Source organism: Protopterus annectens, chromosome 1.part1 (genome assembly GCF_019279795.1).
Source record: "Protopterus annectens isolate FY-2018-M chromosome 1.part1, PAN1.0, whole genome shotgun sequence".
Classification (NCBI taxonomy): Eukaryota; Metazoa; Chordata; order Ceratodontiformes; family Protopteridae; genus Protopterus; species Protopterus annectens.
Genome location: NC_056726.1, coordinates 1,429,016,605 through 1,429,044,016, shown reverse-complemented (window position 1 = coordinate 1,429,044,016; position 27,412 = coordinate 1,429,016,605). Strand labels below are relative to the sequence as shown.

General features: G+C 40.3%; 1 protein-coding gene across 1 annotated transcript in view; it reads left to right on the top strand.

The window, feature by feature from the left end:
• The first annotated feature begins 18,460 nt into the window (after positions 1-18,460).
• Positions 18,461-27,412, top strand: part of LOC122816338 (deleted in malignant brain tumors 1 protein-like) — a 608,428-nt gene continuing 599,476 nt past the window's right edge. Inside the window, exon 1 of the mRNA XM_044089068.1 lies at positions 18,461-18,586. Coding sequence (XP_043945003.1) covers positions 18,556-18,586 — 31 coding nt within the window. The 5' untranslated portion in view covers positions 18,461-18,555. The remainder of the gene's footprint in view (positions 18,587-27,412) is intronic.

The window sequence follows — 27,412 nt, the reverse complement described above, 5'->3', positions numbered from 1 at the left end:
TGCAAACTAAAGGCAGACTGCCACAACACTGGCCCCCATTTCTTATTGGGGAATACACATGCGCCTGCAAATATAGCAGGCTCTACAGGCATGTAACAGCATGGAGTAACGGACACCTGTGTGAAAATGCATATCCACAACCAATCTGAACAGAGTCACAGTCACATATGGTAAGCGTACTTAATATTACAGTATATGGACTGTGTGAACAACAACATTCTCATATGTGCCACTCACACATCAACCCTACATATACTGGACCAATACACAGTGTATTCTGATGCCTGAGTGGTATGGGACATGTGTTGGTCTGGCCCTCCAAACATGTACGCCGATAGGGTACCATACACTGCAACAGCATGCACCATCACATAGCACATGACCAAGAACAATGACATCTAACACAGCCTGTACACAGGCCAAGGTACATATTCACATTACACACTCTGTCGACATTCACCATAAGTACACAGACCTCACTACTGTACACACTACAACAGAATATCCATGTTTTGTCCTCTAATATAAGGCCTACTATACATAACATTTCTAGCAGTCTGGTATCTCACTGGCTTGTTATCAGGTATGATGTCAGTAAATGATGAGGTACTGAACATATGCAACTCTTACTGCATGACATATGTACAGAGGTTGACAGATTTGTGGCTGGAGGCACTAAAATAGGGCCAGTATTAACATGTTGTTTAGATGAACCCATACATTTACTGGTGTAACAAGGTTTGTTGTGACATATGTCTACTGAGCGATATGAAGTTAGTAACTTTCATGGCTGTCACCATGTACTGACTGCAATCCTCAGAGTATGCTACTGCATTTCTAAAGATAGGACATGTGTGAGTAATACAACACATGTAAGACTCCAAACACTGGCCAGTCTGCAGATTGCCCTACTGGTGGGAGTTTCCCCAACCACATAACACTGTCATGACAGATATTACATCATGTAGATCAGCCATATCCACACAAACCCTGTTAAACCAACATTACTTCAAATGTAGAAGAGCAATACTTACATTCTGTCCTCATGTCTGGAACATCCCCCTCCTGTTTTGTTGGCCTGTCTCCACAGTATATGTTGTAAGAGGTATATCCAACTACCCTCTGTGATGCTGTTTGTCAAACACCAGCATGAAATCCTGTTCACAGTGAATGAAAAGGGCCAACACCCACTTAGTTATAGGAGTGTGCTTCCATGCAATTGGCTATGGGAATGATACCGCTGCTGTTCCACATGCAATTAGCTAGTGGGGGACTGCAATTTGTGCACAAGCCATCAGCTGATCATGAGCTTCACTTACAAACCACAAGCTGCTGCCTAAGCAAAGCAGGTGTACTTTTCCACATCCACCAGAGAGGGAGTGAGAGAGACAGAGACAGACAAAGTAAGAAAGCAAGGGGCTAGGAGAGTAAGAGCTAAGCATGTTTGTGTCACACACTTACCAACACTTGGTTTCAAACCCCTGCCTGACTATGTATTGCTGTCACATTTTTATGCAGTTATTATATGTGCCACAGTGCTTACATGTTGGCAAACTGTCCAAATGTATCTTTGAAGGTGGGTAACATCAGTTACAGTGATAAAGGAGGGATAAGGTAAGTGTAGTACACGTGGCTGTTCACAAAAGCAGGTGTCAAGGAAGACACAACCACACTCTCTCAGGGGCTCACACACATTATCACAGCTGGCAGGGTCAGGATTAGAATTCCTGACTAACTAGTTTGCTACACTATAGTATTATGCAGGTTTCACATGCACTACAGAAGTTATCAGGCTGATATATGGGCATAGGGTATGTCAAGGTGACTGACATCAGAAACCATGCTACAGTAGGGTGATAGGAGGTGTAATGAGTGTGAATGGCTTCCAAATCATTAATCTCCGCACACACACACACACACACACACACACACACACACACACACACACACACACACACACACACACACACACACACACACACACACACACACACACACACACACACACACACACACACACACACGCACAGATGTGCCAGTACTGACAGGCATGGGTTAATTACTTCACAGGTTTGTAGTAGTTGACTGTGCCAGAAGGCTGTATAAGGCTAGGCAAAGGGTATAACTTGATATCAGGCCACATGAAAATGGTCTGCAGTGTGGCTCAGGGATGTAGTCCCTGGACTGGCCCACATAGGTGGGTATTGTATTCACCATCCACTCATCTGGATTACTATTGTGGGTGGCCAGTGCTGTGCAATCCTTGCCATGTATGTGTTCTATATTCCATAACATGGACAGTGTCTGGGTTGTGCACATGTCCCACAAGTCACCAGAGCTGTGGATGAAGGTAAGGTGGTTCATACAGCCTACCGTGATCTGGCCAAGACCTTTGATACCATTCCCCACTCAGGAATCATAGAAAAACTTACTAAGTTAGGCATCAACCCCTATATCACTAGATGGGTTGCAAACTGGCTTACAGATAGAACCCACAGTGTAAAAGTAACTGACTCCAAATCAGACTGCCAACCAGTCATGAGTGGAGTCCCACAGGGTTCGGTCCTGGGTCTTCTTCTGTTTGGTATCTACTTCTCTGAAGTCCAGGCCAACACAAAAGGACTCTGGCTGACAAAGTTCGCAGATGATTGCAAGTTGGGAGCTATTATTAACTCCCCAAGTGATGTTGACATCCTATAGAAAGGCCTCAATGAGACCAATGACTGGTGTCAAAACCATGGCCTTAAGCTCAATGCCAAAAAATGTGTCTTCATCCCCTTTGGGAAAAATCCAGACCCCTTGAATTACCACATTGATGGTAGTCCATTGAACACATAAGGTGTTATAAGAGATCTGGGAACACAGGTTGACAGCAACCTCTCTTTTGACCACCACGTTGCCACTGTGGTCAGAAAGTCCTTCTATGTTGCACATCTCATTACTAAGGGTTTTGCATCCAGGAAGAAAGACGTCATTGTCTCCCTCTACTCTTCCCTCATTAGGCCAATCATCGAGTACAATGCCCCATTGGGCATGTACCTCACTAGACATCTGCAACAACTGGAGAGGTCACAAATTACCTCACAAAGAGGATCTTAGGCCTTAAACACTTGTCCTAAATGGACAGACTCAAAAACTCAAACTATTCTCTGTCTCATATTACAAACGTAGAGGTGATCTCTGCTTGACTTACAAAGCTATGTCTGACCCAGATCTGTTAGAAATGCTACATCTAAAGAAATCCAAATTCCTCTGTACCACACGCTCCAGAGACCTCAACCTCATTACCACAATCAACAGAACATGCTGGAGGAACAGGTTCATAGGTTCATAGGTAGGTACTAGGCTATCGGCCCAAGGGCCTACATAAGCCTAACCAACAAGGTTCCATGGCTTACGCCACCCAAGAAAGTTATTTTCCTGTGCCACTGTTGAGCAGAGACAAAGAAGTAATCCCTGGGGTGTATTTCATATTTCCCATCCACTCATCAAGATTTTTCTTGAAGAGTGCTAATGAAGAACTTTGCTTGACATAGATGGGTAGCTTGTTCCAGAGTATAGGAAGTATCTGGGACAGGAATCTATCCCTCCAGCATGTCTTGTTTATTGAGGTGACAAGGTTTAGGTCCCTAGAGTGTAGCTTGGAGGGATTGGGTGTATTACGTCCAACAGCTCTGGGTTTGAAATAGCTTTAAATGTTAGGCAGAGATCACCTCGGAGTAGATGATATGCTACAGAGTAAAGCTGGAGTTTATTGAGGCAGTCAGTAGAGCATTTGTGTGAAGCCAGTAATCCTCTTTGTGAGGTACTTCTGTGGCCTTTTCAGCTGTTGCAGATGTCTTGTGAGGCACATTCCAAAAGGGGTGTTGTACTCCATAATGGGTCTAATGAGTGTCGAGTAGAGGGGAACAATGACCTCTTTTTTCCTGGATGAGAACCCTTTTATGATGAGGTGTGCCATGTAGAAGGACTTCCTGACTACTGTGGTGGTGTGACTACCAAAGGAGAGACTAATGTCCACCTGGGTCCCAAGGTCTCTTATCATGCATTCAGTGTTAAGTAGATTGCTGCCTATGTGATAGTTCATGGGTACAGAGTTTTTACCAAAGGGGATGACACTGCACTTTTTGGCATTGAGCTTGAGGCCATGGCTCTGACACCAGGCATCTGTCTCAGTGAGGCCCTTCTGCAGGATGTCCACATCATTTGGGGACTTGACTATGGCTCCTAGTTTGCAGTCATTTGCAAACTTTATTAGCCAGAGGCCTTCTGTGTTAGCCTGTACTTCAGAGAAGTAGATACCAAACAGGAGAGGTCCCAGGATGGAACCCTGTGGTACTCCACTTGTCACTGCTTTGAGGTCAGATTTGGAGTCTGCAACTTTTACAGTGTGGGTTCTGTCAGTGAGCCAGTTGGCAACCCATCTTGTGACGTAGGGATTTATACCTAGTTTAGTGAGTTTAGCTATAATTCCAGAATGGGGGATGGTGTCAAAAGCCTTGGCGAGGTCAAGATAGGCTGTGTGAACCACCTTACCCTCATCCATGGCTTTGGTGACTGCCTCAAAGAAGTTGAACAGGTTCAGGAGGCATGATCTGCTTTTCATAAACCCGAACTGGGTGGGATCCAGAGTTTGGAGGTTACCAATGTCTTTGTTTATGAGTTTCATGATGATACATTCCATGGCCTTGCAGAACAGGCTCATCAGGCTAATAGGTCGATAGTTCTCGGGATCAGTGGTGGCTCCCCCTTTGTGGAGTGGGATAACCATTGCTGTGTGTCATTCAGTGGGCACAAAGCCTGATGTGAGGCTATTATTGAACATGAGGCTTAAGTGGGGAGCCAGGTCATTCTGAAGTTTGTGTAAAACACAGCCTGGGATGCAGCTTTTACCTGCGTAGTTGTAATTACAGGGACTCTGCATTCTTCCCGTATAGATATGGGCCCTTTAGGGGGTAAGAGGGGGGTAAAGTTAGCACTGAACCTATATGCCAGGATGTTGGCAATATCAGTTGGTTCAGTAATTTTAATGCCTTTGTGCTGTAACTCAGAGCAGATCTGGATGTTGCCATCTAGATTCTTGACATAGCTATAGAATGCTTTGTGGTTGTCCTTGGATTTAGTGTCGATTTTGTTTTCTTAGCTAGCTTTGGAGGATCTTATAAGGGATCTCAACTTCTTACTGAGGCAGACCAGGGAGCTCCTCCACTCATGAGATTTTACTCTCTTTTGCAACAGTTTCTTCCTTCTCTTGTACAGTTTGTTTATGGCAGGGGACCACCAGATTGGCTTCTTTTTTTTGGAGGATAGCATCTTGGTTCTCTTTGGGATAGCACGATCCATGCACTCGTGTAAGTGCTTATAGAGTGCATTTGTGTAGGATTCAGCAGTTGTAACTGTATTGTCCATCTGCATGGGTGTCATGAAGTTTACCACTTCTGTCTTAAGAAGCAGGAAGTTGGCTTTAGAGAATTTTTTTACTGTGGTTTCCTTAATGGGGGGTGGGGGCGGGATGTGGATATGAAGGGTTATAAGATTATGGTCGGATCGGACCAACGAGGAGTTGACTTCAGGTGTGGAACACCGGTCACTCATGTTGGTAATGACTAGGTCTAGGATATTGTTGCCCCTGGTGAGGGTGTGGATAAGGTGATCTAGAGCATTGGAGTTTATGAATTCCAGAAAGCGTTGAGCTAAGGAGTTGGTACATGAGTAGTTTTCCCAGTTAATGGTGGGGTAGTTGAAGTCAACCATTATTAGGGTGTTTGGTTGAACCCTAATATTTTCCAGTACAGCAAGAAAAGTGGAGTGGGAATCCTGGGGCATGGTGAGGGATCTGTAGCAAGCTACAATTTGGATTGCAGTTTTGCCCAGAGTTAGTTGCACTTGGATAACCTTGGATGCATTATGCTGAGCAACTAGCCTGGAGGTGTGGATATCCTTAATGAATATTGACACACCTCCGCCTTTGGTGTTTCGGTAGTGTGGTATGAGTTATAGCCTGGTAGTGCAGGGGTGCTCTCTGGAGCATTGATCCAGGTCTCAGTCACTGCACAGATATCGATGTTCTCCATTTTAAGGAGTGCTTCAAGTGAGTGCATTTTGAGATTTAGACTTCTAGCATTGAGTAGCATTACCCTCAGTTTTTGCTTGCCTGTTCTTGTTATGGTGGTGAATTTGTTATTTGAACCCTGCCTAAAAAGGCACCATAGGGGCAGCAAGTGCCTTAGCCAGTATCCAGAATCCCAGGGGCGACAGGTGCAGGTCATCTGTGGCAAAGCTTCGTGGTCTGTCGACCATGTCATCCCAAGCAAACAGATACTGGATCCCCTTAGAATGACACCAGAGGATTAGCCAATTGTTGAAGTCAATCATTTTGTCTTTGTACTGCGGTATAATTCTGGGTAATAGCAGAGTGCAACTCAGGGCTAGGGTCATGCCTGCCTGGTCTACAAGATCAGAGAGCTCTTCCATGTCTCTTTTCATGTAGTCCAGGGAAGTACATCTTAGGTCATTCAAACCAACATGGACAATGACAGAGTCATATTTGTACTTGTTGTGGAGTGACCTGAGTGCATGGGTTATGTGGCGGATCCTGGCACCCGACAGGCAGCTGACAGTAACCTTCTCCTTGTTTAGCCTGGTGAGTGGGACATCAGTGTGCCTGACTATAGAGTCACCTATGACTAGTGTGTTGGGTACGTTGTTTTGCCTTATTGGCTGTGATTGAGTGGCACACTGAGTCTGTGGGCTATGTGTCATTTGGGTTGTGTTGGGGGATGAAGGTTGCTTGCATTTCTGCTTTGGAGGTCTCTGTTGCTTAGACATATTATTATTGAGAGCGTCAGTGAATGTTTTTGTGTTACTATGTGTGGATTTTGGTGGTGTAGATTTAGTGAGACTATGTGATGAGTGTGGTGTGGCACAAATGTTTACCTTCTCCTCATGACTGTCAAGTTCAGTCTTGGTTGGAGAGAGCTTTACCTCCAGTTTGGCTAGATAAATACATCTCTCACAGGTTGCAGAGTTGGGTGGTAGGAGGAGAGGGTTGTCTGTGTACATGAGGCAATTTCTACAATGCCTCAAGATGTCCACATTCATCAGATAGACAGAGAGAACACTGGGTGCTAACCCTTGGACATGCCTAAATAAAAAAATATATATATTTTCCTCTAGATAAGTGAAGAAAGTGAGTACAAGAGCTGTTTTTCTCTATGCAAGTGAGAAACATAAATACAAAAACTGTTTTCCTCTAGGTAATGAGAAAGATTGAGTGCTATAGTAATTAGTAGCTTATTTAGTGCTTACAAGTCCTGAACAAGTGCTGAGCATGAATAAGCAAATTTAAGTGCTAAAACTAAGACTCTGTATCTGCACTAGACAAGTTACAGGACTGAAACAAGTGCAAATGCAGGCTTTCAAATCAGAAAGTTGAGAGAGATGGAAGATTGTCCAAACAGCCAATAACTACAATTTCTGGGCCAGAACAACTCCTTATGTGGTAGACAGGTTACCAAGTGCTTACCTCTCCCACTGATAAGCTAGAAGGCTTCCCTCCAACACAGAAAGGCTTGGGGGCTCAGAAGCTTACATGCAGTCCTGGGTACAGCAAATCTGTATCTGGAACACTAGTTACAGGAAAGGTAGGAAACAGGCTTACATTTTTTTTTACAGAAAAGTAGCAAAAACAGTAGTAAAAACAATTCACATGCAGTGCAAGCTAGCACACTTGAGTATGTAGCAATATTAGACCAAACACAGTTTAAAAATGCAATTAAATTAAAAAGGACTAAAAGCAAGTGCAGAAAGAGTTTATTAGGTAGAATGTGGTAAAGAGATGGGACTGGGGGAGTGTCCCAGATCAAATCTGCAGTGGGGCAGGCAACTGCAAAAGCCACCAAATTTAAACTACAAACTAAAAATAGGGAGGGTGGATGGGACAAAACAGTTTCAACAGAGATCTAAGCAACAATTAACAGTACAAACTTTAAAACCAAAAAAATATACTCAGCTCTGTATATTTACAGATCAGTCTCTCAGAACAGTGTGACAACAGTTTCAACAGAGATCTAAGCAAAAATTAACAAACTCTATAACCAAAAAATATATACTCAGCTCTGTATATTTGTAGATAGTCTGTAAGGCAGTCTCTCAGAACACAGGTTCCAGCAATAACCCAGAGACTGCCATGCTATGGAATACACTTCCCATACATGCCAAGCAGAGCACCTCACTGGCCCTCTTCAAGAGAAATCTTGATGAGTGGATGGGAAATAGAAAATTCACCCTGGGGATCACTCCTGTGGCTGTACTCCACAGAGGCACTAGGAGCTAAGGTTGGGTGGCACGATTCCACGGTAATCCTATGGGCTAGGCTTGTAAAGGCTCCAGGGCCATTAACTTAGTAAACACCTATGAACCTATGAACATGCATGTTCTGTGACATGTGGAAATGTACCTGGGGTCTCTGGGGCATGTTGTGTGGACAGATTGTTATCATCTGATGTGGCATTCCTTACCTCATGTGGTGAGAACTGGCTTTGGAACTGAGGTTGTACCTGCATCTACATTAACAGCATGATACAAGTATGCACTGGTGTTAGTGGCATCTGTCCATACAGGGCATATGTATAAGGCATGATATTTCCTTTTTGGGTTACATTTGCAGACTCTACAGTTGTTGCAATTGTCCAGTGGGGAACATAGCAAAGGACCACTGTAAGTAATTATTTGCCTATTGTAGGGATGGAACAGGGTTCCATGTCCTCTATAGTCCACTGCAATCTTGCCGTGGTTACTATCTGTGGGCAATATGCCGGGAACTACCAATATAGTTGTTGTTGCCTAGCCAAGTGTGTTTGTGTATGAGACATGGGTGGAGAGTGTTCTGTGGGTAATACAAGGGTTTCCTATATCGTTCACCAATCCATAATGTCACATGTACGGGTATGGATTGTCTACACCACCCTCTCTGCTGTTTGACATCTGTTGTCCTTGTAAGGTGGACATTGTGACATACAGTAGGTCTTCAATATAAGCAATTTGCAAAACCCACCCCACAACGAGTCCTGTACCACATTTATCGCACGCACAACAGAGCTTATAGGGCTAGCTCTACTCCAACGGTGTATTTCAAGGTGAATGACATCAGTAGGGTTGCCAAAGTAGGGCAATGGAAAGTGTAGTGACTGGGACTGGCCTCAAAAGCATTGATCCCTACACACACACACACACACACACACACACACACACACACACACACACACACACACACACACACACACACACACACACACAGAGTCTCACAGTTGCCATGTCAGGGGTTAGAACTCCTACCTAATTAGTATATGACACCATAGCAATACACAATTATAGCACGTGCCACAGAGCTTATAAGGTTTGTCCTTTTCCAAAGGCGTATTTTAAGGTGAATGACAACAGCAGGCTTGCCAAAGTAGGGCAATGGAAAGTGGATTGACTGTGACTGGCCTCAAAAGCATTGATCCCTACACACACAAACAGTTGCTGTGTCTGTGATTAGAGCTCCTACTTAATTAGTACATCACACTATAGCATTATGCAGTTAAAGCATGTGCCACGGATCTTATAGGGCTAGCTTTTCTCCAAAGGTATATTTCAAGGTGAATGACATCAGCATGATTGCCAAAGCTGGGCAATGGAAAGTGTAGTGACTGTGACTGGCCTCAAAAGCATTAATCCCTACACACACAGACTCTCACAGTTGCCATGTCTGGGATTAGAAATCTTACCTAACTAGTACATCATACTATAGCATTATGCAGTTATAGCACATGCCACAGAGCTTTTAAGGATACCCTTTCTGCAAAGGTATATTTCAAGGTGAATGACATCAGCATGATTGCCAAAGTAGGGCAATGGAAAGTGTAGTGACTGTGACTGGCCTCAAAAGCATTGACCCCTACACACACAGATACACACACACACACACACACACACACACACACACACACACACACACACACACACACACACACACACACACACACACACAGCCATGTCTGGGATTAGAACTCATATCTAACTTGTACATCACACTAAAGCATTGCACAGTTATAGCATGCACCATTGAGCTTATAGGGCTAGTCCTCCTCCAATAGTGTATTTCAAGGTGAATGACTTCAGCAGGCTTGCCAAAGTAGGGCAATGGGGAGTGCAGTGTGTGTGAGAATGGGCCATAAACCATTCATCTGGAAGCACACACACAACACTCAGTCACACACAGGTTTACATTTAACAGGTACGGGTATACAACTGCTAGATGAATAATGACTTGTACAGTCATGTTACACAGTTATCACAAGCACTACTGACTATAGTGCTGAGGGCTACCAGAAGTGCATACAGTGAAAGACATTTGCACATCATGTGGTATTGGCCAATTGGATGTGTGCTGGGTGGGATAGACCTCATGATGGGAAACTCTTTGTCACTGTCTGTTAGTCTCTTCCCCACATCTATGCATGTGTATGTTTAACCTATTATAGAGTGTTGTCCTTGGATATATGTGTGCATTCCTATCCGATGTGTGTGTAAAGCATGGCTGGTGTGCAATGTGGAGTATGTGCACAGACTGGCCTCAAAAGCATTAATCCCTACACACACAAAGTCTCACAGTTGCCATGCCAGACATGGGCTTCATTTCTTTAAATGTGAGAGCATGCCCAGTATGACCTTCTGTATTGAATGTGTGAATCAATTCCAGGTAAGTTGTACTCCAGTGCAGGCATTTGTGTTCTACACCTACAGCTAACAACCTGTTTCTGCAGGATATCTGTAGATATGTTGAAAATATAGGGTCACAATGGGCAAAGGATACTGGGATACTGTAAATAATTGTGTCTGTGCTGCTTCTGCTACATGGTATAGGTGTTAGCAGAGATATACAGACATATGTACTGTTTTACACTGTGATGTTTTATGTCATCAACTACTGACAGGTATACGTATTTGCTTGCAGTAATTTCCTGGGGAATACAAGATGAATGAAGCTGTGTCCAGTATTGTGGTCTGCAGCCTACATATTCTTGCACAATCACGCCATTCTGGAGAGGGAGCTGCAGACATTTGATGATTGGTCTGTGTAAAAGCTTCCACACCTTGGTACTGTGGTGGCTGAGGATCCCATGCTTGTACATCTATCGACGTGACAGAATGGCCATATCCTGCTGTGGCCATACCTCACAGCTGTACAGATTCACACAGATTATCTTGAGGCAGGGCTCATATTTCTGGTCATTACCCTTCACATTGTGGTTTACGAGCAGATTTGTAGCCACCCATTCCTGTGTTTGCAGGCAGGGATAGTATGTGCGCACATCTGAGTTTCAGACTTCACACACTCTATGGCGTCCATGCTTCTACCCCCCCCCCCCCCGTTATTCTAGCCTCTTACAAACATTATGGAAACAATATCTGATAAGTATCCCTATAGTTGTCACTTCATCCCAGCAGTATTTTGGGGTTAGTCCACAGTTCATGCAGTAGGACATGGTGGACATGCTACTGGAATTTGTCAACATGGCCTTGCATTTGTGTTGTGTGGACTGTGTTATGTCGTTATTTGGGAGTCCATGAGATAACATACATTGGCAGTACAGGCAAGACACAGGCCTTTGACAGAGGACTGTAAGGCATATGGCAGTGATGCAGGCTATCTGTAGCAGGCCAGTGCATTGATTGTGTCACTCCTACAGTCCCAGGCTGCAGGCCATTGTATTCTCCTGGGGTGACAGGGTAGGTGTGCAAGGAGTTAATGGCAATAGTTTCTGTCCTTATTAATACATTAGTGTGGATGCTGGTAGGGTGCTGCTTACAGCTAGGGACACACCTGTATAGGAAACCTCTTCAGCATGCTGCAGTCTGTGGATATTCTCATACAGAAGTGGGGGCATATTGTACTCATTCCGAACAGCAGGGATATGACCTGAGAGGTACCTGTGGCTGATGGTAGGGTGAGATAAGTGCATGTGTGCTATGGAAGCTACTTCCAGCTGACTCAGAGATATACGTGGGGCATTCCACTTATGCTGGCTTGTGTGGGGACATCAGCAATTTCTCAGTACTTCATACATGTGCTTTTTGTGGTCTGCCAGTGTTTCTTACACTTTTTTTTCATGCTCAATATTTTGTTACATTTATAACATTTCAATTCATATTTCTTGCATCGTGCCACATTTTTACACAAATATCACAGCTACTTATCAAATTTCCTTCTTTTCACCAAAAAAAAACATGTTTTAGTTTGTCCCCAGGATTTTATGACACCCCTGTTCCCCTCCATGTTTATCATGCTTGGCATATGTTCAGTTTTGTGTCTTTCTATTTTTAACAATTACAATCCCAGCCATCAGTCCATAAACCTCTTTTGTCAAAAACTGTTGCAATGCCCAGTACTTCTTTACATAAGTTTTCATATGTCCTTTCAAAGTCTCTCTTTCTACCTCTGTTCACAACTGTACATGAATTTGATTTGTTCTTTATTTCCCTGTTTAATGTTTTTATCATAGGCTCATAGATTAGTACTAAGCTAACTGCCCTTGCGAGCCTTTTTTAAGTCTAGCCAACTATCCCTTGTGAGACTCAAACCCTGCACCTTGTGTTTGTAAGGCAAACACCTTAACCATTAGGCCACCCTCCCAACCCCTTATAAAGATATTGGTTACAGTCTTTCTTTTTATTCTCTAAGAACATTTTCCATTGAAAAAAACAGTCTGAAATATAATGTCACAAAATGTTTCTTTGTTAATAATAAGAAATGCTCTTACCTCATGTGCTTTTACACCCAAAAGATCTATTAAATTGTCTCACACTTCATACCATCCATTTCTTTGTCTTCTTTACTTTGAATCCTTGCCACATGCTTCTATTTTTCATTTTCCTCTGCCATCTTTTCTGCTACTCCACTTTTTACTTCTTTTACTTTCTCTGCATGTGTTTACTTTTCAGTCTCACCACTATTCTTCAGGATTGTCCACGCACCCTCTTTTTGTATTTTCTCCAATTAGTCCCACCAGGAAACACCTTCTTCATTTTCTGTCTCACTCTGCACCACCATTTCTTTGAGTAAATCATCCTGCAACCCTCCTGACCAGAGAGCTGTAATTATACGTCCGTCATTTGCTGACTCATTTCCATCAAACAGATATTTTTGAAACATCTGCTCAAAATCATCACATATTTTCTGGTCTTGATATTTGCTTTCTCCCCTATTTCTCTCACCATTCCTTAATCCCCTTCTCTCTGCATCTGTTTCCCCTGATTCTCCAGGCTACCTATGTGCCTGGAATAGAAAGAGGAGGTAAGAAGAAGTGCTCCTGCAAAAAGGCCCCACTCACAGCAATAATGAGTAGGGGAAATTTTGTAATGCCTGGGCACAATTTTCCTTAGACATATAAATATCACTGCAAGTCTCCAGTGAAAAAAGTTCAAAAGATAGACAACAATGGTGTCACTGTCAAAATATTCCAAACTATTATAAACACACGAAAAAGTTTATTATAAAGCTTTCGGGTCCCACACCCTTCCTCAGTACAATTAACATAAGCACATTCAGCATTTAAATAGGAGATTAAAATCAAGTCACATGCTTCAGCCCACCCATTCACTCATTCAACAATCAATTCTTAAAAAAAATACATAAAAACTTTTAAAACACATTTAAATATACACAAATGAAACATTCACTTATTAAACATTTCTAATATTAATTCACTTATACAGCAAAGCAAATAAGTATTATATTTACATTTTATAACAATTCACAACTTCTCTCTACGTCTTTTAATCAAAATTGGCTTTAAACTAATGGCATTATTCAAACCAGGAAAACAGTCTGCCTGTAATCTAACTATCCATTCAAACTCTTTAAGTTCTAATAAATTATTCATATCCCCTTTTCTTAAACCTGTTTGTACTATATCCAATATCCTAAATTTAAAAGTATGCTGCTCTCCCTTATCTTGAATATGCTTACTTAGTGCATTTGTTATAATATTCCTTCTCATATCAGATTTATGCTCTATAATCCTTTCCTTAAGCTTCCTAGTTGTCTTACCTACATAGAACGATGAACATAATGTGCGAATTGCCAAATACACCACTTGCACCATATTACAATTTGTCAATGCCTTCATTATAAATACTTCTCCCGTGGTGGGGTGTTTAAAGTAATCTGTACCTTCATATAGATCATTACAACAGGAACAATTGTAGCATTTTCTTGTTCCTGCTGTTGTCTCTGATTTCACTGTATTTAATTTAAAATCTTTATAACATAATTTTTGTTTTAATGTTTATGAATTCCTATATGCATATCTTGGCCTTTCTCCCACTAGTTTAACTATTTCTGGCATGGCCATTAGAATAGGCCAGTGTTTTTCTATTATTCTACAGACATTATAAGTATTCAGATTATAAGTAGTGAGATATCTAACCACATTATTATCCTTATTTATATTTTCCTGATTTTTTATAAGTCCCCCTCTTAATATTGGCCTATATCTATCAGCCCTTTCTTTTAACACCTCTTCATATGCCATATTTATAATTCATTCAGAGTAATCATTATTATAAAATTCTTGCTTCATATTGTTTGCTTGTTCTTTAAAATAACTCTCAACTGTATTCAATTTACTTATTCTTATAAATTGTGCCTTTATTATTCCCTTAAAAGTGTGGGGGGCGTGCATACTACTTCTATTTATATATCTTGAGGCATCTACTTCTTTCCTATGTACTGTGGATTCTAATAGACTCCCATTTTTAAACAAATGCACATCCAAATAATTTATGTTAATATTTGATGCCTCCATTTTAAATTTCAAAAAATGTGTTGATGTATTCAGATATTGTAAATATTCCTGTAACTCTAATTTTCTAATATTAAGAGGGGGACTTATAAAAAATCAGGAAAATATAAATAAGGATAATAATGTGATTAGATATCTCACTACTTATAATCTGAATACTTATAATGTTTGTAGAATAATAGAAAGACACTGGCCTATTCTAATGGCCATGCCAGAAATAGTTAAAATAGTGGGAGAAAGGCCAAGATATGCATATAGGAATTCACAAACATTAAAACAAAGATTATGTTATAAAGATTTTAAATTAAATACAGTGAAATTAGAGACAACAGCAGGAACAAGAAAATGCTACAATTGTTCCTGTTGTAATGATCTATATGAAGGTACAGATTAAATACCCCACCACGGGAGAAATATTTATAATGAAGGCATTGACAAATTGTAATATGGTGCAAGTGGTGTATTTGGCAACTCGCACATTATGTTCATCGTTCTATGTAGGTAAGACAACTAGGAAGCTTAAGGAAAGGATTATAGAGCATAAATCTGATATGAGAAGGAGTGTTATAACAAATGCACTAAGTAAGCATATTCAAGACAAGGGAGGGCAGCATACTTTTAAATTTAGGATATTGGATATAGTACAAACAGGTTTAAGAAAAGGGGATATGAATAATTTATTAGAACTTAAAGAGTTTGAATGGATAGTTAGATTGCAGGCAGACTGTTTTCCTGGTTTGAATAATGCCATTAGTTTAAAGCCAATTTTGATTAAAAGACGTAGAGAGAAGTTGTGAATTGTTATAAAATGTAAATAGAATATTTATTTGCTTTGCTGTATAAGTGAATTAATATTAGAAATGTTTAATAAGTGAATGTTTCATTTGTGTATATTTAAATGTGTTTTAAAAGTTTTTTATGTATTTTTTTTAAGAATTGATTGTTGAATGAGTGAATGGGTGGGCTGAAGCATGTGACTTGATTTTAATCTCCTATTTAAATGCTGAATGTGCTTATTTTACTTGTACTGAGGAAAGCTTTATAATAAACTTTTCGGTGTGTTTATAATAAAAAAGTTCACTAGCACAGGGAACTAACCTAGTTAACAAAGGGTAAATAAATATGTGCCAGACAGTAGAAGTTTTATCATTGAAAGACTGAGTACTAAATGAGATTCTGCATAATTTTCAGGTGTATCAGGAAATAATAAATTTGTTAAGCACACTGAACACATAATACTTTTTCAGAAGTGACCCAGGACCAATGTCTGAATAAATGACTTCCTCAGAGTAATACAATACTTAAATGAAGGCTGTAAGGATGCAACTCATCTGTAATCTCGAGGTCTAGCTTTACCAAATTACCAATATTACTATTTTCAAAACATTTTTCCTCGTGAGCATAGATATCTATACATATCTTCCATGGAATATATCTGCAAGATGGAAACATCTTTGACTTTCTGGAATTTATAATTGTCTGCTATGCATTCCTAATGAACATCGATGGCAGCGTTCTCCTGAAATTATATTATTTTTCAATGGTATTGTCAGAAAGTCTGAGCTAGTAAGTTGATGCTCCACAGAGTCACAAGTACATACTATTAGGTGCAGTAGAAGAACATGATTAGTATATCTTAACAACTTGGAAACCTTGTGGAAGAACAGTTCTGGGATCTTGCTCATTAAAAAAAAAACTTTCATTTCAGATAATTGTCACTGATGCATAGTGTAGCTAGTCTATACTTACTATGTGGCATATATCCATATTTATAGAGTGCATCATAATGCTGTATTGTGCACTTATGTACAATACTGCTATTATTCAATGCTCTGTTCTTTCATTATTGTTTTCACCTAAAAATGCTGCAGAATTTAATCTGCTCATCACATCAACCCTGCCAAATTCTTAGTTCCACATGATTCATATATAGGTACTAGTCACAAAGTCAAGGAGACCATTAAGGAGCTTATCCCAATTTCTGACTAGCCCCTAAAGCACAGTTCTGTTAAAAAAACTTACTAACGGTCACACACTAGGCAAATAAAGCCTGAGACAATAAAACCCTGTACCACAGGAAGTATCTCATTGACATCTCATAGCCTTATCCCTCTCTGCTAACCTGACGGACACTGTTGGAGTAGTAGCAGTATGAAGGCATTACCTTCTCTTGTGCTAATGTCCCCATAATTATATAAGGATTTGGTTTGGGTTTCTTTGTTTATTTATCTTTGTTAACAAGAAAAGTCCAACTGGGATAAAACCCAATCTAAGCAGAGGTCTGGGGAGAAAAGCTTCACATTTAACAACAGTTATAAAATACAGATACAAAATATTAAAAGGAATTCAAAAATACTTGTAGGGAATGCAAGTTAACACATGGATTACAATGTACATACATTTGAAAAGAAAAGAGGATTGACATAATTTACATAATATACATCTGAGAAAAGCACATTTACATAGCTTTCATGGATATACTCACACACACCGTGTGGAATCGTTTGAGTAAAGCACAGGCATATATAGAAGAGAGAACTATAACAGTGTAAACAATATTTCAATTATACCTACAATTTCTAACTATCAAAGTAATGAAATCAGGAGGCAGTTTCAACTATGGAAATTTTGAAAAAGGGAAAAGATAGTTTATAATGTGGTTTGCTATTAATAGAGCATACTGTGAATATTTCCTATTTTATTTTTTATTTAACATTTGTTGACCAGGAATGTCCGACTAGGTTCCACAGAGCCTGTTTTCAGCGGAGGCCCGGGGAGAAATGCTCCAGATGCATGTCTTTGGAATGTGGGAGGAAACCAGAGTACCCAGAGGAAACCCACGCAAACACAGGGAGAACATGCAAACTCCACACAGAAGGCACCCCAGCCGAGAATCGAACCGGAGAACCTCTTGCTGTGAGGCAACAACGTTAACCGCTGCACCACTGTGCCATCAGATTGAGCAGTAAAATACTTAGGAATACTAAAAGCTGGACACTTGTAAGAAAATTAGTTTTGGGTTAATGAGGAAAACAAGTGGAGAACTATGACAGCGGGGGATTGGTGAGATAGTGACTGATCTAATTAGTGAGGAAAAAGAGAATGATTGTTATCACTTTGAAAAAAAGATTGGTGTAATTTGTAAGAAAATGTTATCTTTATGATTTAATGACTATCTTCCTGGCCCAATGGAGTAAAGATGGGCAACTGGGAAGAAGAGCCTTATGCTGTAAAGGAAGCAGGTGTGGCTGTATTATTTACTGAGCAGGAGTGGACCAGGAACAGTGGCAGTTTGTGCTTAAATACTGTGTTAATAGTAACTTGAAAGTATTTGTCTTATTGGTCAGTTTTATTTGCCAAGTTGTGGGCTATTGAAAATTATTTCCTGTTGTTACTTTATAGGATATTCTCTGCATTTCTATGCTGCAGTATCATTTCTGAGTTGTATCTCTGTAACATTGCCGTGATATCTTGAAATTTGGCTTATAGATAAACAAGTCTGTCTTGAAATATGTTGTTTTCTCTCCTAGGTCAAAATAATCTGTATTATAGTCTCACAAATTCTTTGTTTCACGTGACTAATTTCCTATAAAAGAGGAAACGTATAATTGTTCTCATTTCCTTGTTGCATGTGAATAAGAAGTTCATTATTATATGAAAACAAGAAAGAGTTAATGGCAAGTGAACCTGAGCAATCTGTTGAAGAATGTCTGGAATAATCGTATACATTTTATTTGGTAAGTCGCTATTACTCTCTAACTACACTTATGTCCTTGACATGGAATACAATGCATGCTTTCTATAGAATTTCAGAGCAATGTTGGTGCTGTCTTGGTAAATTAATTGATATTTTTACAAAATGCAATGAGAATAAACTTAACATGAAAATTTTAACACAAGAAATCTTTTCCTGCCTTGTGGATACACTGAAATCTAATATGTGCATTTCAAAGTTGCTAAGGACTTTTTGTTAAATGCTTTAATGCATAAACATTTATCATGAAACACAACAGATATGCTTCAGTGACAGTTGTCATTCAGGCTGCCAAGTAATTTAAAAAACGAAGGGTTTTACCTTATTAATAAATGTTGTGACAAATCAGATACATATCAATAAACTGTAATTTGAAATTATGGGTTAAATGATCAGTATTTTGAAACTGCATTATATTTCACCAAAAATGTTTAAGTAACAAGTACAGTATTGTTAATGATTATAAAAATATATGCGTAAATATCTGCAACAAAATGTATTTGTCAGACTAAGTTGTTATTTTGAGTCTGAAAGAGACAAGAGAGAGAAAAACAACTATTTTTTTGGGGGGTTCTTTGCACAACAAATTGCAAATGTGTACAAACAAATTATGTATTATGGTAAAATATTATTGTTGTTACTGAAAAACAAATTATTGTGTTAATGTTAGAAAAGAAACTACATTGTAGAGATGTACTGTAGTCATAATTTGCAGTACATGTAATCCTACACTTATGGAAACAAGTCAAAAGTTATTTCAGTTTTATCCAAAACTTAAATTTTCACAGAAAATATGATGTTTTTAGATGTTTCAAATGGCAGGAATGTACAAAGAAGAAAGACAGTTTTATATGTGTATGAGTAATTTATTCTTTGAAAAAAAGGGTTTATTTATATGTATGGCTTTAGTGCTGTAGAATGCAAATGTGTGGGATAGAGTCATCAGAGGTTTACAGGTTCTCAGATGTGTGCATTTAATGAATGCACTGTTCTGTTGAGTAATCCCCTGATTGCTGATATAAAGAGAAAAAAGAAAAACAGGAACTATCAAAATGCTGTCAGATCACTAGTCTTCACAGAGGAAGAACAGAATGGACATTGCTACTTCTTATACTAAGTTAAAAAAAAAAAATGAAAAAAGTAACTATATATGCCATCAACTGCATAAATGAGCTTGGCAGCATTGCTCTTCATAAAAAACATAAATCCCACAAAAAGGAACACCACTCGAAGGACAGAATAAATTATTTAATTGACACACACTGTGCCAATTAAAGAATTTATTTTGTCCTTTGAGTGGTGTTTCTTTTTGTGGGATTCATGTTTTTTATGAAGTTCTGTGGTCCTTTGGATGTGTATAGAATTTACAGCATTGCTCTTCAGTAAGCGATTGTGACAGTGTGAAAGCAATGTCAGTGGCTTTTATAACTTGTGCATGATTTGTTGGCTTATTGTAGTCGAGACATGAGGAGTTCATTATATTATAATGCAGTCCATCTACCTCATAATACAAATGATTGTGCCACTGTTGCCCATTACCCTTTCAAGTACAAATTGAAACATACTTGCAGAGCAGAATAAATGAGTGCAGTGTATATGTTTTGCACATATGACTTGTATGTACCTTGCACTCTGTACACACATCACAAAGACTTGTCAAGGATCCACAAAAAACACATGACTTTTGAACAATGGTTCTAAGATAAATAGTCAGGAATGCAGGTAGCACTCCACTGGTTCACATCCGTAACTATCACCAATCACATAACATATCAATACACTTTCTTGTGACAAACTATATATTATTCACAATACAATTAATGTGAATTATATGATGTATGAGTTACTGCTACAGTATGTTGTGAGCTGTGATCAACACATTGATGCTTTTGTTGGTCTGTCAGATCACATCGCTCATTCATCCAACCAAATTTTATTTATTTACTCACATTTGTTTACCAGAAAAGTGGAGGCCTGGGGTGTAAAGCTCCAAGATAACAAATTTAACACAATCAATATTTACAATAACCAATATACAGTTTCAGTGAATACATACCATAGTAGTCAGTATAATAAAATGTATATTGATATTCACAAACATTAATACACAAGCGTTGTATTTAAAATGTATAAATAGAAAAGTGGTGTATAAGATAAGTAAGAGTATTTTAAGAAATACATTCTTTTTATAGCAAATTTGATACTTTCAGTAGTTATTTTTTAAACATTGTTTTGGCTAGCATGCACACCTGCAAGGGCTTCCCCCAACCCCAGACAAGTATAGCTTCATCTCTCACCATTAGGTGGTGCAACTATAATATTTGCTGTATCCTATGCCAAATAAATAAGAAAGGTTAGTACCATTTACTTGGTGTATTTTGTCTCCAAATAGATTTGCTTTCCTTTGTTGATTTACTTACATACCAAGGCCATAAAAGTAGTGTTTCTGATTTCACTCCTACCTTTCTACCTCTACCTCTTCCTTGCTTTCATTTACCTTACAGCACCAAGGTTTCCACTTCTCATAGTGATAGTTTTTCTTTGCACTCTTCACTGAAGGGGTCATCCCACTCCGTTTGCCCTCACTACACTCAGGCTCAGTCCGCTTCCCTACCCGACCCCCATTTCCACCCACTGCTGAATCACCTAGACTTATACAAGCAGTAACCACTCCCCCTAACATCCCCCAATCAGCAATCACCCTCCATCCACCAGTCACACTTCAGTTAACAAATACACTATTTGTAACACTGCTCCTTCCCCTCACATAACTTAATTGCAATTGTCTTTAATCACTCTACTCCCATCACACTACATCAACACCCATCTGCCCCTACATCTTCTTATCACACCATCCAGCTTACCTAACATTCCAAAAGAGAATACACACCATGCTCTTTCTCCTGTCCACACTCTATACCCTACTGCTATCTGCATACTTACATCCTACACTCACCTACAGATACAACATGTCAATAGCCCCACACTATATCATACTAATACGGTCCACTCATTGTGCTCCTACCTTGCAATCTCCTCCCATCTCTGTAATCACACACCTATTGCATACTTCCACTTAAAACCTGTAGTTGCCAGCAATACCACTAACCACTTCAGCAAACACCTTCACATACTCTCCAAACTATAACACAAACATGCATGTATATTATCACAGATGCTCCATAGTGGTGATATGCACCACAATCCTGGGCCACATACTGCACTGCATACCATCATGCCTACCATTCCACCCCTTCCTCACATTAAAACTTCAGACCTTCTCATTCTTATCATGAACCTTAGAAGCCTAGTTAACAAAATCACTGACTTTCATGCAGTCATTGCACAATATCCACCAGAAATTCTTATAACAACAGAAACCTGGCTAAAACCCTATGTAAGAGACACAGACATACTCCCACAAGGCTATTGCATACACAGGTTAGACAGGATCAGGAAGAAGAGAGGTGGGATTGCAACCTTCAACAAAGATAACTTAAGCATAGACTACCTACCCATCAAATACCCTTATGATAAAAACTTTGAAGTCCTAGTAACATTGCTCAGAATCAACCCAAAGAAAATATTACCATAATAGCCACTTACATACCTCAGAACAATACCCCCACTGCCATTGAGGAACTCATAGCCTGGACAGCCTCAACCTACACCCACAAAATCATTATCACAGGTGACTTCAAATTAGACTAAAACATTTGCACTGGTGATAACCCCTCTACCTTCATAAATCTACATGGTTTCTCCCAAACAATCCAGTTTCCCACTTGAATAGATAAACATTGCAAAGGGTAATCTATCTTAGACTGGTCACTTATTAACAATATCACCCATAACTATCTCTTTGGATGTCTTCCAAATAATTTAAGTGACCAAAGACCTACCTACTTAATCTATCATCAGCTCAACCCATCCAGAACCATAGTTTACAAAGTCATATGAAATACCAAAAACTTCTCAAATGAAGCATTCTTAGACATGTTCAGTAAACGTAACTGGACACCACTCCATCAACTCCAACTTGACCAGGCCGTAACATACATCAATGATACATTTCTAACTATTCTAAACAGCTTAGCACCAACTCGTACATGTCATGTTAAAAATAAGACATTACCCTGTATATCAAAAGAAACCATTAGCCTTCAAAAACTAAGGGACAAAACTTGGTTTCAATACCAGAAATCAAAAGACAATAAAGCTCTGTTAGCATACCAGCAGGTCTGCAATAAAACAAAAAACAAAAAAACAAAAAACAAACAAACAAAAAAAACAACTCAAACTAAACAAAAACATATTATACATCTATGCAAAACAAATATGAAAACAATCCCAAAAAGTTCTGGCAGCCAATTAACTCACTCTTATACCCAGGTAAAGCCACAACCCCAGAACCAACAGCCAATAACCAAAGCGTGACTATTGCCTCACAAATCAGCACCTACTTTATAAACATCATCCTCTCCTTAGTTACAGGGGAACAATTCCAGCCCACTGTCTCTTCCACTTAATGTGGAAACTAACAACAACTCTTTTGATCTCAAACCTATCCACAACTAACACCATAAGAGCGATGCTGAAAAAACTGAAACCTTCTTCCTTAGCAGCTGACCAACTCCCCAGTGAGTACCTCAAACTTTCAGCCGATGCCATAGCTCTGCTGTCTCCATTCTGGTAAACAAGTCTATAGCAGATTTCCTATATCACCCCTCTACATAAAGGAGGAACATCAACGAAATTAAACAATGACAGATGCATAGCCATCCTTTCCCCCCTGTGTCAAACTTCTGGAAAAATGTATACACGGTCAATTACTACAATACCTGCTGTCACAACCTTATCTCTCCTCCCCAACACAGTTTAGACTGAAACACAGCACCACCACAGCCCTAATTAATTTCTCTAACACCATCAACCAACTGAGAAATTCAAACCAGCAAGTAGCATCAATTTTCCTAGACATGTCAAAAGTGTTCAACACTGTCTCTTATCAGAAACTCCTTAGTACTCTTACCTCACTAAATCTATCAAAGACTTCCTTCTCCTGATTCCTAAGCTATCTTTCTGACAGACAACAAACAGTAAGATGGAAATCTGAACTCTCACCACTTCTCACTGTCCCAGTCAGAGTAGGCAAGGGTCCATACTAAGACCCCTTCTTTTCATGATCTTCTCCAGTGATCAAACCTCATCCACAACACATGCTAAAGTAGTTAAGCATGCAGATGATTCAATTTTAATCTGCTCACTAGATACCATACCAGACCTCCAAATAGTAGCCTGACAAGCTTTTAATGTTATTGAAACATATCTAAGTAAATCACAACTAATCCTCAACCCCAAAAAGACACAGTTAATTATATTTACCAGAAGCAAACAATCACCTATCACCCCTCCTTTCACCATTTTCTCATCAAACAACACAGTCATCCAACCAGTTGAGCATACAAAACTCCTTGGTGTGACTATCAACAACAAACTCAGATTTGATCAACACATAGCCATCACAATTAAGAAAGGTCACGTCAAACTTGGCTCACTGTACAGAAGCAAGCCATTCCTCATTTACAATACTAGACTAACCATATTCAGAACCTTCCTTCTCTCTACACTCCTTTGCCAACTTAAAAAAAATCATACTTAACCAAATTGGAAACTTCCTACAACAAAATAGCCAGCTTTGCAGCCAACCTTTCCCACCACGCACTCGAGGCCCTTCTCAGTATGGAGAACATCGATGTCTGTGCTGTGACAGAAACCTGGTTCAAGGCTCCTGAGAGCACCCCAGCACTAACAGGTTTTACCTCATATCATGCGTTCCGGCCCCAAAATCCGGACAATACCAAGAAAGGAGGGGGGGGCATCCATATTCATCAAGGACACCCACACCTCAAGACTGGTGGCAACGCACGATGCATTGGAGACCATCCAGGTGCAATTAACCATAGGCAAGACTGCTCTGCAAATTGTAGCATGTTACAGGCCACCCTCACAAACTCAGGAACCTCACATGGCTTTCCTGAAAACACTGGAGGGGATAAATGTATCTCCAAACACCATCATACTAGGTGACTTCAATTACCCTAATATAGACTGGGAACACTACTCAAGCCCAAACACCCTAGCCCAAAAGTTCCTGGAATTCATAAACTCAAATGCCATGGAACAACTAGTCACCATCCCCACAAGAGGAGAAAACATACTTGATCTCATCATCACGAACATGGGAGCACAATGTTCAACACCAGAAGTATACCCCTCACTGGTGAGATCAGATCACAAACTACTCTTGCTGGAGGTCCTCATCCCACCCCACCTGAAATAAAAAGACCACAGTAAAAACTTCTCGAAAGCCGACTTCACACTTCTAAAGACTAGTGTGGTCTCCTTTAAGGTCCCCGAGCCGGCGGAAAACAGTACTCAAGCCGCTGAATCACTTACAAATGCCTTCTACCAGCACCTGCAGGACTGCATGGATAAGGCAATCCCAAGCAAAACAAAGACTCTTTGTACCAAGGGCAAGCGTCCAGTCTGGTGGACCCCAGCCATAAACAAACTCTACAACAAAAGGAGGAAGCTACTACAAGATAGAGCAAAATCCTTAAAATGTAAGACACCTTTGATCACTATAAGTAAAAAACTAAGAGCTCTCATAAAATCATCCAAAGCAAATTTTGAGAGAAAAATAGCTAAAGACTCAAAAGACAATCATAAGGCCTTCTTTAGCTATGTTAGAAACCTGGGAGGAAACTCCCAGATATGCTCAGAACTAGTTCAAAATGATGTGAAGATTACTGATCCTACAGACATTGCCAACATACTGGCTGACAGGTTCAGTGCAAACTCCCCCCCCCCAAAGGAGAGATATCTATACCAAATGGTTGCAGCCCCCCAAACATCTCAAACGCCCAAGTGAGAACTGCTCTCTCCAAAGCAAAAAACACAGCATCCATGGGACCTGATGGTGTCCCAGGCTGTGTGCTCCACGAACTCAACGAGGAATTAAACCCACAGCTAGGACAGCTGTTTAATCATAGTCTCACCTCTGGATACGTAGCCAGGGAGTGGCGCACTGTGACTGTGGTCCCACTTCACAAAGGCGGTGCCTCCACAGACCCTGGAAATTACCGGCCCATTAGCTTGACAAGCCTTATCTGCAAAGCTATGGAGAGGATCATAATGGACCTCATAAATAAAGACATAGGGAATTTGCCGACTTTGGATCCAACCCAGTTTGGCTTTGTCAAAGGCAGATCATGCCTTTTAAACTTGGTTGACTTTTTCAAAACAGTCACCAAAGCCATTGATGAGGGAAAGGCAGTCCATACAGCCTACCTCGATCTGGCGAAGGCCTTCGATACAATACCCCACTCGGGTATCATTGAAAAACTCATCAGCTTAAATGTTAACCCATACATCACAAGATGGGTTGCAAACTGGCTGAGTGACAGAACCCACAGGGTCAGAGTTGCTGGCGCCATGTCAGACTCAAAGCCTGTCACAAGTGGTGTCCCACAGGGCTCAGTCCTGGGCCCACTCTTGTTTGGCATCTACTTTTCCAAGTATAAGCAAACACAGGAGGGTTATGGCTGACAAAGTTTGCAGATGACTGCAAACTGGGCCGTGTGAAAACACATCTGACACAGATATCCTTCAGAAGGGTCTCACAGAAACAGATGACTGGTGCCAGAGCCATGGCCTAAAGTTAAATGCCAAAAAATGCATAGTCATACCCTTCGGGAAAAACAAGGTTACCCCTAGCTACCATATAGGTGGTAATCCTCTGAGCACAGAAGAAGTTATCAGGGACCTGGGGACCCAGGTTGACAGTAGCCTGTCATTCGACACCCATGTAGCTAAAGTAGTTAGGAAGACCTTCTACATTGCCCACCTTATCATGAAGGGATTCACATCTAGATCAAGGGAGGTCATAGTCTCCCTATACTCATCACTCATCAGACCAATGATTGAGTACAATGCCCATTCGGAATGTATCTGACCCGACACTTGCAGCAGCTGGAGAGGCCACAAAAGTTCCTCACCAAAAGGATAAAGGGTCTCAAAAATCTGTCCTATGCTGCCCGACTGAAAGAACTCCAGCTCTATTCAGTCGCCACGCTTGCTCAGAGGTGACCTTTGCCTGACATACAAGGCCATGTCAAACCCAGATTTGATGAATATGCTTCACCTCAAAAAATCTAGATCCGTCAGAGCCACAAGGGTGGGAGACTTAAACCTCGACACGGCTATTAATAGGACATGCTGGAGGGATAGATTCATCACCCAAAGACTCCCTATGCTGTGGAACAAAATCCCGGTATATGTGAGGCAGAGCACCTCGCTGGCCTTGTTCAAGAGAAATCTTGACCAATGGATGGGAGATCGCAGATATACTCCAGGGATTACCTCAGTGTCACTGCTAGACAGAGGCACAGCAAAATAATGGGTATAGTTCCCCATACTAAAGGGGTGGCGTAAGCCACAAAACTATGGGCTAGGCTTATAAATGCCCTCGGGCAGATAGCCTAGTATGAACCTATGAACCTATGAACCAAACTCACCATTGTATTGCTTTACATAAATTAAATTGTCTCAAGCTACCTTATCTTCTCCGTCTCTATCAACTTAAATTCACACACAATATCATCTTCCATCCTGACAACTGCCCATCCCTCAAGGAACTTGTTGTTCTCTACTCATGCCCATGAATTCTAAGATCTGCAGACAAAAACTTTCTCACAGTAAACAAAGCTAACAACATTCACAGTGAAGCCCTATTCTCAAATCAAAT